Source organism: Malania oleifera, chromosome 3 (assembly GCF_029873635.1).
Source record: "Malania oleifera isolate guangnan ecotype guangnan chromosome 3, ASM2987363v1, whole genome shotgun sequence".
Classification (NCBI taxonomy): Eukaryota; Viridiplantae; Streptophyta; class Magnoliopsida; order Santalales; family Ximeniaceae; genus Malania; species Malania oleifera.
This window is the reverse complement of record NC_080419.1, coordinates 99,496,377-99,511,257: the sequence shown is the minus strand read 5'-3', so window position 1 is coordinate 99,511,257 and position 14,881 is coordinate 99,496,377. Positions and strand designations below refer to the sequence as shown.

The 14,881-nt window shown below is 38.3% G+C and overlaps 1 protein-coding gene across 4 annotated transcripts in view; it reads left to right on the top strand.

Annotated features, from left to right (window-relative positions):
* LOC131151912 (protein TIC236, chloroplastic) overlaps positions 1-14,881 on the top strand; it is an 81,770-nt gene that overhangs the window by 22,305 nt on the left and 44,584 nt on the right. For all 4 annotated transcript variants that reach the window (XM_058103402.1, XM_058103404.1, XM_058103403.1 and 1 more), the window contains one exon: positions 12,152-12,256. In XM_058103402.1, coding sequence (XP_057959385.1) covers positions 12,152-12,256 — 105 coding nt within the window. The remainder of the gene's footprint in view (positions 1-12,151; positions 12,257-14,881) is intronic.

The window sequence follows — 14,881 nt, the reverse complement described above, 5'->3', positions numbered from 1 at the left end:
GAGGGCTCCTCAAAGGTCTCATAGTGGGTAAAAACGGGTGGTTTATGGAAGTTTCACATATTCTCTGAGGATGACACTGTCATTGTTTGTGGAGAAGAACCCCGCCAAACCCTCATTTGATGCATTTTAGTTGGGTTTGAGGCAGTTTCGAGCTTGAAGGTGAATGTGGGAGAAGTGAGATTATTTCGGTTGGGGATGGTGTTGGGGCATCTGTCCTAGGTGGACTTCTAGGCTGCAAGATGGGGACCTTCCCCATCAGGTGCCTTGGTCTCCCTCTTGGAGCCAAATTAAAATACAAAGGTGTTTGAGATCCCATAATTAAAAAGTTCGCGAAAAGGTTGGCAGGTTTGCAAAGGAACTTCTAATTAAAAGGTGGGATACTCACACCCATTAAGAGCACCTTGACTAACCTCCTCGTCTATTTTATGTCCTATTTTCCTTGTTTCAGTTGCCAAAAGGCTGGAAGGGATTGAAAGGTGATTCCTTTGGGGGAGCTTCCTGGGGGATGGGGGATTTAAATGTTGTCAAGTAGGGGATGGTTAAGCAACCTATTCATTTGGGAGGCTTGGGGCTGAAATCCCGCTATACTTTCAATAATGCCCTTCTTGGGAAATGGCTATGGAGATTCATGAAGGAAAAAGATCACCTTTGCTTGGGAGTCATTGCTTCTAATATGGGCTCCAGCACATTGAATGGATCACTCATGCCGGAAGAGGATCCTATGGAGTTGGGGTTCCGAAATACATCAGGAAAGGCTGGGACGATTTTTATGCCTTTATTAGCTTTCAAGTGGGGAATGGGGACAATGTTTACTCTTGTACAATGTTTGGTGTGTTCAAAGGGCCCTAAGTGCTAAATTTCAGTCCATGTGTCTTGCAATAGGAATGCCCTCATTAGTAAACATCTTCAGGTTTCAGAACAGAAGACATTTTGGAACATTCCCTTGATTTGAAATGTCGCTAATTGGGAACTTGATATCCTCACTGACTTTTACAGAAGTTGGTACCAGTTCTGGTATTAGAACAGCATGTACCAAAATGGATCCTGGATAGTAATGGTAGATTCAGAGTCAGATTCTTTTACAGGAAACTCTTCCCTCTGGGAACAAACTACAGCAACCTTCCTCGGAATCACATCTGGAAATCAGCAGTCCCCACAAAGGCTGCTCTTCTTGCATGCATGGGAAGGTTTTAATGCCTGATATACCCTCGTAAACTGGTGTTCCTGTGTATGGTTAATGCTGAAACGTAGATTTCATCCTTGGATCCTCCTGCACTGCTAATGGACCAGAAATCTTTGGAGCATGGCCTTCTTCTTGGCCAGGCAGCAGTGGGCCACTGCCAGCTCTGTGTGAGAGGAGTCGTGGGCTTGGAAAGGTATCTGAGCCACAAAATAGAAAAGGAATGCCTTGACTCTCATCCTTCTGTGATGCAGGGGCAGCATTAAGGTTCTGCCTTGACAGAGATTAGAAGAAATAGAAGAGAGGAAGGGAAGGGAAGGGAGGAGAGAGGAGAAACCAGGGGGGAACTCACGTTCAATCAATTATTCAAATTCATCAACAACTAACTTACAACATGGCTTTCACACACTATTTATAAGAAAGCCTAAACACATAAAATTACACACATAACCCTAAAACTCTATGAACTACAAACATACCCCTACTTTGCACAAATATTACAAACAAGCCTCCAAAATACACATAATATTATACTAATTAAACTAACTACGTAATAAACTACTAATTAAACATAACTATCCCTTAACCCAATTCTTCTAAATTATTTTCCAACATGGCTCTTCCCAAGATCTTGCTTATTGTCCTACCTCAACTCTCCCCCAGTAAGAAAAAATTCAGTGTTAAATTTTGAACTGTTGGAGAAACAAAAGGGAGAAGCAAACTTGGACTATCTGAAAGTCAATACTTGAATGAGACAAGAAACCACATTCCATTGGCAGCACCATAGACTTGAGTTGAGAATTAGCATCAATGAACATATTGAGGATGACAAACTCAAGTATAGGAATGTATGAAAGACTTTGGATATCTTCAAGCATATGCATTTCCTTGCTTGTAGTGTTTTCAAGTTGAGCAGATATGACTGATTTTTTTTCTTGGTTAATTGGTAGAGGGGACTTCAAAATGATTTGCATCCCATTACAGTGGAAGACATATGTATTCTCAAGCCCTTGAGTCAGACTCAAATCATCCAACCAAGGAGTGCATGGCCAATCTTCATAGGTAGTAGTGGTGGCAAAACGGGTTCACGGGCTGGGTCCAGGTGGGTCGTAATCGGACCGGGTCATAAGCAGGTTAGGTCATAAACGGGTCGCACACATGCCAACCCTAACCCGCCCGTTTATTAAACGGATGGGTTGCGGGTCACGCGTTTAAAAAATATAATTTATTTATTTTAAATTTTTTTAAAATTTCATATAAAATAATTTTTAAAAAAAACACTCCATTTTATTTATTAATATCTAAATAAAAACAACCAATTTGCTACAAGTTTATAGACGTTTGTGTGAAATGATCTCCATCCCAGCTAACTTGGGTTAGTGAACCTAAACAGAGATCTGATAATTTTAGGTCAGGGCTCAAATCAGACCCAATCTGTCCATCACAGAAACAAAAACAAAATAAAACAAAATTGCATTGAAAAGAGGAAAAATGCAAATGCTATTATATAGGAAACTGGGCACCTTCAAGTCCCACCAAGGGTCACATGTCCCGAGAGTGGCATCCAAAATTGCCACCCCATATTTCAGTTTCTGATGAACCATAAAGAACAGGATGAATTCATTTGAGACATTGACCGCCATTTTCACAACATCCAATGTAGAATTAGAAACACCAGACAATAGAGGGAACCTTGAGGAAGCTTGTCAAGCAGTGGAGCTCATCGTATGCCGTTAAATCATTTGTTCGTAACCTTGTGCGGTAGAATGGTAGATCTGCGTCTCTGGATCGTGAGGGAGCTTGATCCGACCGTGGAGCAGCTGGAGCTGTGGAGTGGAGAGTGGAGACTGGTCTATGGAGGAGACGAGGACTCGAGGACTCGAGCTTTGCTCGAGGAGTGGATCGCAGTCCGCAGATTCTCAGCAAGCAGCGCACCAGCAGGAGGTAGCCAGAGGAGAGCCGCGGCCCGTAGGAAATAGGATTAGGGTTTTTAGGTTTTAGGTTTTATCTGGGTAGCAGCCGGGTAGGGCTAGACTTAGCCAGTTAGTGTGTGGGTGGTTTTGATATATATATATATGTGCCAAATAAATGTGGGTGACCCGACTCAAACCCGGTTTGACCCGTTTATAAACAGTTGATTTCTATAATCCAGAACCTGTTTTAAACGGGGGGATTACGGGTGACCCGATGGGTCATGACCCGTTTTTCTAGGCCTAATAGGTAGGATATCCAACCAAACATTAGTCAAATATTCACCCATTTGGATGGAAACCCCACATCTTTCATAAACATGTACAGCAGAGTTATCAACCCAAGACATCTCATATGGCTCTGGGTGAGGTTCTGGATGAAACTGGATTTCAGTGATTCCATTTATGGAAACCACATTCATTGGACATCTTCCATCAATAATGATTTTGCAAACCTTTTCTCCGCATTTGAGAAAGGTGTTGAAGAGCTTGAAATTGTGCCCAAGGTATGATAAATGACATTCCTTTGTCCTATAATATGTCACCATGTTGTTGATTTATGCAGCAAGATATTTTGATTGTGGACACTAAACTGCAAGCAAGCGCAATAAAATTTGGCACAAAACCCTAGAAATTGTCACTCTAGTATTAAAAATCAGGTTTTGTTGCTGTAATTTCTGAGTTCTCTTTGTGAATTTTATTCATTTCAGCAGGACAATCAATATCAAAGGTGAATTGAAGATAGTTTTTGAAAAATTGGGAGCAACACTTGTGGGAAATTGTATTAAAGGGTTGTGATCCAATTTCTCAAAAACTATCTTCAAATCACCTTTGATATTGATTGTACTGCTGAAACGAAACAAATTCACAAAGAGAACTCACAAATTACACAACAAAACCTGATTTTTAATACTGGCGTGACAATTTCTAGGGTTTCGTGCCAACTGCCAAAAATCATTGCGCTTGCTTGCAATGTAGTGTCCACAGTCAAAATATCTTGCTGCATATCAAAATATCATGGAGAAAGCACCAATTTCTCATTGTGAGAACCAATTTCTTGCGATTCTGGCAGCAGGAGGAAGTCCGGCAGAATCCTCACTTGCCGTCGCTAGAGGGGTGACTTTCTGGGGAGTGGTAGATTGAAGGGTGGTGAGTCGAATGGTTGTGATGGTGTGTCAAAAAAACTCCGGCAAGGGTGGATTTTGAGGGGAAGGGTTTTGGGGGGTTCTGTTTTTGGTGGTGTGGGTGGTGTTGCAGAATCTAGGCTGGAAATCAGGGTTTTGAAAAATGGCACATGACCGGAATTTCTGAAAAAGTTCAGAAACTGCGGAACTGCTTTTCGGTTTTTTTTTTTAAAAACTAAAATTTCAGAATAGAGAAGAGTTACAAACATACCCCTACTTTACGCATATATTACAAACAAGCCCCCAAAATACACATAATGTTATACTAATTAAACTTAATACATAATAAACTACTTATTAGACCCAACAATCCCTTAACCAATTCTTGTTAATTATTCTCCAACATGGCTCTTCCCAAGATCTTGCTTCTTGTCCTACATCACCCTGCCATATTTTGGTCCGTTTAGGAAGGAAAGAAATAGGAGAGCCTTTGAAGGTTCAGCTATGCCCCTGTGCAGTTTAGTAAAGATCAGCGGTTTGCTATTGTTAGCAGTTGGCCATTTTTTGAATGATCCTCATGCGATTCTTGATTTTTGTGGCATCCTGCGGGGCGGGTGATCCTTTTTTGTTTGTTGTACTGGGTTGGCATCCCCTTGATGTCCTTTTAATAAAATTCTATTTGCCGATTAAAAAAAAAAAAAAATGTATATCTAGCTTTGACACTCCTCTGAGCCTGCAGCTGAATTGCAAATGGGGAGATAAATGATCGATAAGTAACACCATTACAGGGAATAAGATAATTTTGAATCAACACATAATAAATGCGGGCAGTAAGATAGAAACTAGGACCCCCTAGCAACCATAGCTTTGATACCATGTAGGTTATATCAAAAGCTCAAGCTGTTAGGTTGTGGGTCAACAATGTATATCAAGCTTAGCAATTGTTATTATTATTAACTCTTTCAAAGTAATAAGGAAAACAAATTGTAGAAAAATAACAAGGATAAAACATTGTGGGAATGTACCCATCTTTTTTTAGGATAGGTAATAGGGGAGAGGGATGGTGAGGTTTGAATCTTTGCTTGAATGGAAAGTGGAATGTGCCCTTACCACTAGACTGTCCTCTGTTCTCAAATGTATCTTTTTTTGATAATAAAAGAAAATATATTAAGGCAAAGAATGTACAATCAAACGAGGATACTAAATCCTCAAAAAAATAATAAAAAAAAAATAAAAGAAAATAAAAATAAAAATAAAAGTAGATCAAGAAAACAGAAACTGCAATAATCAACCAAGAAATTCCCTCTTTGAACCCTTCCCATCATAGTTCACTGAACACTTCATATTAGCGAATTCCCTTTGGCCTTTGTTCACCTTGGACTTGCCACCATCAAGCTTGACTTCATTACCTCCTTGATCAAATAACTTGAAGCCCAAGTCATCCAACAACCTCTGAGTATCAATATCCTTCCCAGGGCTTTCATCTTGAACATGAGTTGACAGAATTCCATCCTTAACCTTTTTATCATGTCTGTGAACCTCATCTTCAAACTAATTCATACCTTCTAAACCTTCTAAAGGAGTAGGTGATGCGTAAGATAGATCCCTAAGAATTGAGATGATCAATTGAAATATTGTAGGAATATCCACACTATTCCCAAATATGGTCCAAGAGTAACATTTTTCCGATCAAAATCACTACTCCCTCTGCTGTCCTCTTCTGAAACATTTCCCCATTTCTTACTTTCTTTACTCAACTTTGCCCTCTCAATGATTGGCTCTTCCACTATACTTAATACACTTTTGGAATTCCTCTTTATAATTTATGAGTTTTCTCACTAGATAATTCTTGCTTTTCTTCATTAAAATTCCCCCCATCAAGACCCATTTGCATATTCCTTTGACGAGTGTGCACCTTATCACTCCCCGAACTATCCAAATAGATTCCCTTTCTAGCTTGATTTCCCACCGAACTAAAGATGAAATCCTCGTTTTCCAACTCAAAAGAAATAAAATTCTTTGATCTAGACTCCCCCTTAACATTCCTTAAGCTCCTCCTAATGCCATTTTCCTCCAGTTGAGGAGAAACATCAAACCTATCAGGCCTTTCACCTCCTTCTGCCTCCTACACTCTACTTTTAATTGAACATCCCTCATCATGAAATTCAAAGCTCTTATTTGAAGAAAACACAAAGTCGGATCTCTTTTTACTTCATTTAAGAAGGACGCTATTCAACATGTTGCTATCTGAAGCATGATGAACCCTTGTCTAATCCTAAATTGTTGACAAAGAGGCTTCCTTATGTTTAGGGGACTGTAAAACTCTCAAGTCTTTAGCATTCCCATATGAGTGGCCCATCTGCTCTTCTATATAAGATTTCTTGCTGTCCAAGCCCATTTTAAAATCAGAAGCATGATTTTGGGCCTCGTTAACCAAAATCCCCATCAAAGAGTTTAATAAACTCTTGCTATTTTCAAATAGCTCGCTAAAATTAATGTTACTAGACAATAAGGCAGACCTAACCCACTCTAATTTCGTCAATCCATCTTTCATGCTAGAAACCCTAGGGTGCCTTTGTCTTTGTCTTCTCATCATCCGTGTGAGAAACCCTAGCTGCCTCTAGTTTCATCTCCTCGGTTGACACCATCGCCTTCAAGCCATTGGTTGTACTTGAAAAGCTACCTCTTGCAACCTTCCCCTGCAGTAAGTACGTACATTTTCCTGCAAATTTGTAGAAATTGAACAACCTTCACCATCGTCCATTTGAGGCTGACGAACCTGAACTCTCCAAAGCAACGAAGGCATCCCCAAATTGAGACCACCCTTCCCCGTTCAGCCCTTGAGGAACAAAAATGGAATACTTCTTACCCCTCAATCCATGTCCTAATTTTATGAAATTCCTTGCCCTAGTCTCATAAATCCCCATCCAATAATCAACATAACCAACTTGGAAGATTCGAAATCCCTTGCTCGACTTACTAGCAAGAGCCGAGAATCCCTGAGAAAACCATGTAGTAGCTCCTGAAGAGAGACGAACTCGTCCATTGTGATTTTGGTTCTTCTAAAAAATGTATAGAGGTTCGACCTTCCCTACCTTATTCAACATTAGGTCAAAGGACTTCCCATCAATCTAGGTCGTGTGAACCACCACCATTATGCCTAATTGGAAACATGAAAACAGTTGAATTGGAGAATTGCGATGGAAGGGTAAAAGCACGCGAGAGAGAACCATCATGAGACCCGACTTTTGAAGCGTTGCGATAGGGCTTGAAGCCAACGAAATAGGAAGAGCTAGTTCAACTTTGATGATTCCATGATTCATTAGCCTTCGTTCATTTAATAAAAGCCAACCACTTCCACCAGAAATCAAAGTAATAGGAATGAAGGGAAGGGATCTTCGTCCCTCTAGTGAAACAGGTTGGGAGGGAATTCAATCTGGGCTTCGGATTTGTTCCCAAATATTAAAAGAATATGGTATCATCTGTCCATATTTACATTTAATCACCTTATGCCATAGGGAGTTCATTTCCTAAAGAAACATTAACAACCATTTGTCAATTAGGGAGATGTTTTAGGAATCACATTACCAAGCTCTAGGCCGCCCCCCTTTGGATTTGGGTTTTTTTAACAACCTCCCAACTAACTAGATAATCTCTCTTACTCCTCCTGAAACCCGACTAAAGGAAATCATGCATCAACTTTCAAGGTCCTAAATTTCAATTTCAAATCAAATTTTGAAGCTCCAAAGTATGAAAATTTAAATGGAAATTTTGATTTCGATATGAAAAAATAATGGAAATTAGCAATAAATCATGGAATTCTTTTATGAAACTTTAGAAATAGTTAATAAACGTAATAACATAAATTTTATGACTAATATATTATAAGTTAAGTACATCTATGTTGTGTATGAAGTGGAAAAGTTGTAATATAATTTGTGTATGAGATAATGTGCATTAAAAATATTCAGTTAATACAAATGAAATTCCTAAATCATTTAAATATTATTTATTGTACAAATAATGATAATTTAGATATGAATGCTTAGTTAAAAAATGTTGTTGTAAGTTTATTTTTTTCATATAATTTCAAAATACCTTGTAATAATCTTTTTATCTCAATAAAAAATAAAATAAGTTAAGAGAGAAGTTTCACTTTGCTTCTAAATCCCTTATTTGAATTCTGAGGAAATTTTGTTCTATAGCTAAAACTTTGACAAGTTTTGCTAAAATTTTGAGATTTCGATAAATTTCGAATGATTCGTTGAAATTTTGATGGAAATTATGTAAAATGAAAATCAGCTACCATTTCGATTTCAAGAGGGACGGAAATTGGAAATTTCCAATTTTGACAATTTCATGGAAATTTAAGACTATGTTGGCTTCTATAGAGTCCTCAAATGTATTCTTAACAATGATCTTTTGGCTTAATTGGAAAGATGCTACAAGGTATGCTCTCTTTCACACTTGCAAAAGCTCCCCTTTTGACTGAGCATGGAATTGTTATAAGACGTCAAGAGAGATGCAAAAACGTTTGATCTAGATCGAAGGTCTTTACTTCAATCTACAAATTGCACAAAGTGTGCAAGAGTCTTGTTTATACTTCTTGAACAAAATCAATTTCATAATTGGTGGGTGAGATTTCTCGTGGTTGCTACAAATTGGTTTTTGGATGGCTTGTCGATTTTCGTTTGGTTGGGAAGGGGGTTTCAAAGCATTCGAATGGGTAATGTGTGGTATTGGATTTCTATTTGTCTAACAAGGGTGGCGAGATCTCTAGAGTTAGGGCTGGGGCGGAAGGGGAAGAGATTTTTGGTATTCATCCCAAGTGGCACAAGAAGTGATGATTGGAAAAGCATTGTGAATAGGTTTTGTGAGATGGCTAGGGATCTGCATCCTGATTCTGGTGGCAAAGACAAAGGGTTAATGAAGGAAGCTGGCTTATTGAGCATGGAGTCTGGTGGTGGTGGCAGAGAAGAAGGGAAGATGAAGGATGTAAACAAAGTGTTCAGGCAAGGATCCAGGGTATGGTCGTTGGGAAATGTCAGATCTGTGCTCAGTGTGGTGGTGAGTTGCGATTAGAGGACCTGGGTCTTCATTGTTGGAACTTAAGGATTGTTGTTCGGTGATGAAGATTGATTCAATTATGGTGGATATGATCAATGAAGCACCTATGATGTTGGTTGAGGCAACTAAGATTTCTGTTGGGGAGGTGGAGAGGAAGAAAATTGGGCCGGAGTGTTCGCTGATTGTGTTGGACTTGGGCCAGCTACTTGAAAAAGCAGGAGCTTCCCTTTTTATCAAATCTGGGCCAGTTTCTTGAACGTATAAGAGGGTTATGTTTAATCTTAATTGGGAATCTATTGAACCAGCCCACAATCTAGACACTGCTGATAGAGCTCAGGAGTTGGGTGAATTAGCCGTGGTGCTGATTAGCTTTCAAATATGGGTCAAGGAGTTATTTTGTGTGGTGTTCCAAGTAACAGAGAAGCTCAAAAAATGTCTATTGCAGTATGGCCTAAGGGATATGGTTAAGGGGCAAAGCTGTTCGTCTGGGGATGATGGTTTAACAGCTTTCATTTGAGGATGTAATGGGGGGAATTCTCAGGCAGAGCAGGGGCTTTATTCAGGTGAAGGCCAGAACGTGGTAAGTCATGGAAATGGTTCGTGCCCAGGGATGGTGGGTATTTATGGGGAAGGTAAGGATGACTGAGAATGTAAAAAGAATGTGGATACAAAGGTGTATAAGTGTGTTGATCAGTGAGGAAGGTGGGGAAGTGAGAGAAGTTTGCTTGTTATGCAGGGAGGATATTTGTTGAAAATAGATGAAGATGGAAAGTTTTATGTTGAGGATTCTCAGAGATGCTCTTAAATAAAGGAGAAAATCAGTTTCAAGAGGAAAAGAAGAAAATGAGGGGCTATTTTAGTTTTTGGAAGATGACAGTGAGTGTGATACTGCCTATCATTGCATGAGGTTCGTGAAAAAGTTGGTTGTATTTCTTTCTCTATCATATGCGTCTCATCTGCTTTTAGGTTTGGAGGATGTATGTATCTTTTGAGGAGGAGGGATTGGGTGTAGAATTGGCTGTGACTGATCAATGTAGGGATGGGGTATTACCTACTCCTATGGAGGAGATTAGTGTGCATGATGTTGGTGCCCAAAAACTTGTGGATAATATGGGACTGTAGATGGTTGATCATGGAGGGAATGAAGTTGGATGGGGCTAAAAGAAATGTTACTAAATCTGTGAGGGAATTAGCAAGATTAAAGAGCTCTATCAATATAAACTTGTCTTTCCTGCTTCATAGTTCTATCTGGAAAGCTAAAGTCCCGTCAAAGATTAAGGCTTTTATTTGGTTGGTTGTTCTTAATAGAATTAACACTAACAATCTGTTGCAAAGTAAGAGACCTTTTAAGGCCACGGCTCCTTTCTTTTTGAGAATCCATATATCCCTTATCAGGGTATGGGCTGCAATCTCTCGAGCACAGGTTTAGGTTCAGCCTCAACAGGAAAATCAAATGGAGCATCAACAATGCATCTTCAGTCTGCACAGGCCAAGAACTATGAGTTAACCCCAGAATGAAAGGGATGATGGAGGGATCATTTTTATTTCCGAATGTCTGTTCTCTTTGTTTTGAAAGTTCAGAATCTGCTTCTCAACTGTTCCTTCATTACTTATTTTAATGGAGGGAGAGGAATTATATTTTTAGCTTATTTGGAGAAAGTTAGGTGTATCTGGAGTTGATGGCGGATTTTTTGGCTATATCATTTTTAGGTTTTTGGTGGGCTAAAGATAGTTTGGTGTTGTTGAGGTGTGATTGGCAGTTTTTTAGGGGATTTGATTTGAGCGGATTGCTTGTAATTTTACGGGAAGAGGATGCCTTCGATTATGTTTTGGGATGGGAATGGGATTCAGTTTCTAGCCTCCTTGGGCTTTTGAAGCAGGATGTTTCAAAGGGTTTCTTTTTCTGATTTTTTCAACTGGTTGGCTGCACTTTTTTATTTTCTTTCGACTATTTTTTTGTTTCTGTTTTTTGTTCTTTTATCTTTTAAGGAGGATTTCTAATGCTCCTCATTGTACTTCTTGTTCTCCTTAATAAAATATCTTTTTTTTTTTATCAAAAAAAGATCTATCAATTATGAAGAAAAGGGCTTAAAGAGGGGTTTTTTTCAATTAGGATTTTTTAGGTTTTGGTTTTATTTCCTTTATTTTTTATTTTTTATTTTTATTTTTGCCCCTATTTTTTTTGGATTTTCTGCTATCAAGATCTCTTTATCTTCTTCTAGATTGTATTTCTCTCTTTCTGTTTCTAAATATTATTTCTTTTGTGATAAAAAATAATTATTCTAAAGTTGTCAACATTGCCAGATTCAATTTTAGCGTTAAAACCAGAAAAACGAGCATTATAATTATTTACTATATTCTGTATGCATTAAAATATTACTTTTAAGTTCATATCTTGATTCATTTTACCATTACAGTTGTGCATTCTTTTAAATAAAAATTTTACATAGCCAATCCCCTACAGCTCTGTGTTTTTATTAATGAGAGTCATAATAGCAATTTTGGCCTTGAGGGGTGTTGTGTGAGCTACTTCTATTTGGAGAGTCTATACATTGTGCCCCATCTAGGATTTTGGTGCAACTGCGTGGCTACATTGCTTCATAGACATATAAAACAGGCTTTAAAATGTTATTAAGGAAGCGAAGCTTCACCATCTGCCATCTTAACAAGTTTTAGAAATTTCTTTTACTGCTTGAGTAGTCTATATTGTTGACAAGCCACTCAAGTTCTTATACGATTTTTTTTCTATCCATATTCCGATTAATTCTGGTTAAATTCTGAACTATGTGGATTGTTCTCTCTGTTTACAGGTTCACATATGTATGTCGAGGGAAGAAACTTTTCCTAATCTTCATGGGCAGCTAGATGTGGCTGGAGTGGCCTTTCAAATATATGATGCTCCATCAAGATTTTCGGTATATCTTTGTTCCGTTTCTTCAAAAAATGCTTGCCATCCCCACCTGGATTTCCAGAGATCTCTTTTGTAGCATAGTAAATATTTTTTGGGTATTTCTTTATTCAGAGTTGGCAAAAAAATGATATGTTATGTTTGGAATCTTTGTTCTCATGTTATATATTTCTTTTATGCTGCACTCTTTTAAGGGGTGGTTTGTCCTCTGAGTTTTCTAGGTGATTGGAAATAACATGCTAAACCATTGAGAGCAAGGTGTGAAAGAATATGTTGCTTCTAAATTGAAGTTATAATTATACAATTGCTACATAAGCACCGTTTCCACTCCCTCAATGTTTTCTATACAATCTATTGTTTGCTAAAAGTCTGGGAGATTAAATTCACCGTTGTTTAAAAAATTTTCAGTTATCGAGCACCTTTTGTGATTATAGTCCTAAAAAGGGTTGATGGATATTTCAAGGTTTTTTCTAGGGGTGATTTCCTAGCCCAATCGCCCAGCCCACAACAGCCAAGCACGAGCCTGATCTAGGTTTATAGGCCTTTATTGCTGGGATGGGTTTTATTTTCAAGACCTGATCAAACCTAGGGCTGTCCTTCGGAATGATGCCATTAAACCCACCCTGTCTTGTTTGATTTACAATCTGTATATAAATTGACCATGTACAAAGTTGACGCAGTTTGAGTGTTTTTTGCCATCTCCTTAGGTAGTGATTGGTTCATGGGATTAAAAATATTCCCACAGAAAATCCTAAGATCCTCACTCCTGGGAATGGGATGCCTGTCATGGGAATGTACTTCTTTTGGTTTGTATTGTAAGATTACTAGGAATGCACACGGGGTGTCCATGTTAGTGTTTGGTTCAACATAGGAATCCTGGCAAGCATTTCATCTCAAGAAGATTGCCATTATATCCTTGACCAGTCTATGAACAATATATAAAGATTAATCATATTTTCAGCTCAATAACCTACCAAGCATATGTACCACAAATTATATTCATGCCCTAAAAATTTCAACAATCATTAATAACAAATATTTAACAATTAACCGAAATAATGGGGTTCAATATTGTCTCTAAATTTCAATCATTATGTTATATTATTATAACATAATAATACTCTTATGTTAATTCTCAGTTGGGCCATTCAAGTGAATGGGACCAAATTTGTTTATACTAGGAATAGAGTCCTAGAGGCTTTAAAGTCAGCCCATGGATATAATCAGATGCATAATAAGGGCCAAGGTGGGGCTCATGAAGTTCATGGATCTAATGAGAAGGCTTTCAATGTTAATGTTCCTGGCCTCAGAAGGAATATAAAAGTTCCCATTGTGCTTGTAATGGTGGGAAGACACCTTTTACAGAAAAGAAAGGAGGTAAGAGAAGCGGGTTTCAAACCTTGCAGCAGAGGAGGCGGCACATAAGAAATATCCCCAAGAATTTCAGAAGGGTCAGAATCATACGACCAAATTGATCGTGGAGTTCATCCAACAATAGTCCACTATCAAAGGCAAACTCACTTACTGTCATTGTCCAAAATATCACCCCATTTCTTTTCCTTTATCCTTCTCTAAGACTGACCTAGAAAAGTTTTGAGATTCCTCAACGAAAAAATTCCCTGCAGAATATCTTTTTAAAAATTTGAGTTCAATTGATTATTAACAAAGGATCACTGCTAACCTGGTCCCTTCCTGCCCTGATGACTGACACTTATAGACCTTCATATCCTCAGCCTTATTATATCCTTTTACATCCTTGCTACCCACAGATGAATAAATTACCTCTGAACGTAGTCCACTACTGATTTGCTTCTCACCCTGCCCTTCAACAGGAAGCGGCTACTCCATGGGATTCATCCACCCTTTGCATCCTCCACAGTACCTCTTCCCCCAACCCCAACATAAGAAGTATCTGACCCAGCTAAGCATGTTTCTATATTTGAGGAATGGAGTTTGGGTGAAGATCTGGTATGGAGTGTTCAATGTAAGGTCAGAATTCTCCCTACACCTGCGGGGGAGGTTATTGTGAAGGATGTAGAAGCTGAAAATTTATTGGACTAGAATCACTAGATGAATCTGGGTCTGTTTGATCTTGGAGGTAATGAAGTTCGTTTGGATGGTGTTAAAAGAAAAATGAAGAAAGGTTGGCATGAATTGACAAATTTGTGGAGTCGGTCAGTTATGATGGAAGGGTTAGAGATGGACTTTTTATTTGGACTTTGTTAGGTTTAATGTTGGTTTTATTTTGTTCTCCTTTTCTGTTCGTGGTTTTTTCTTTTCTTGCTCTGAAGATCCCTTATCCTCTGCTAAGCTGTATCTTTTCTTTTCTCTTTCTTAAATTTAAATGGCTATCAAAAAAATAATAATAAGATTACTTTTATTTTTATTTTTATTGATTTCTATTATAATTATTAATTATTAATTATTTTAAATGTAATACATCATGGGGAGATTGATATCTTACCAGCCAAAATATGGGGGAAATTTAGGCCAGAAATAGGATACCCTGGGAATGGGATTCCCATGAAATGTGCTGGAGCATGAGAATGGGATTCCGCTATTTTTGAGAAATCCTTTATTCCTAGGAACTGTGAAATATGGTCAGATTCTAGCTCCAAAACATACATGGGAA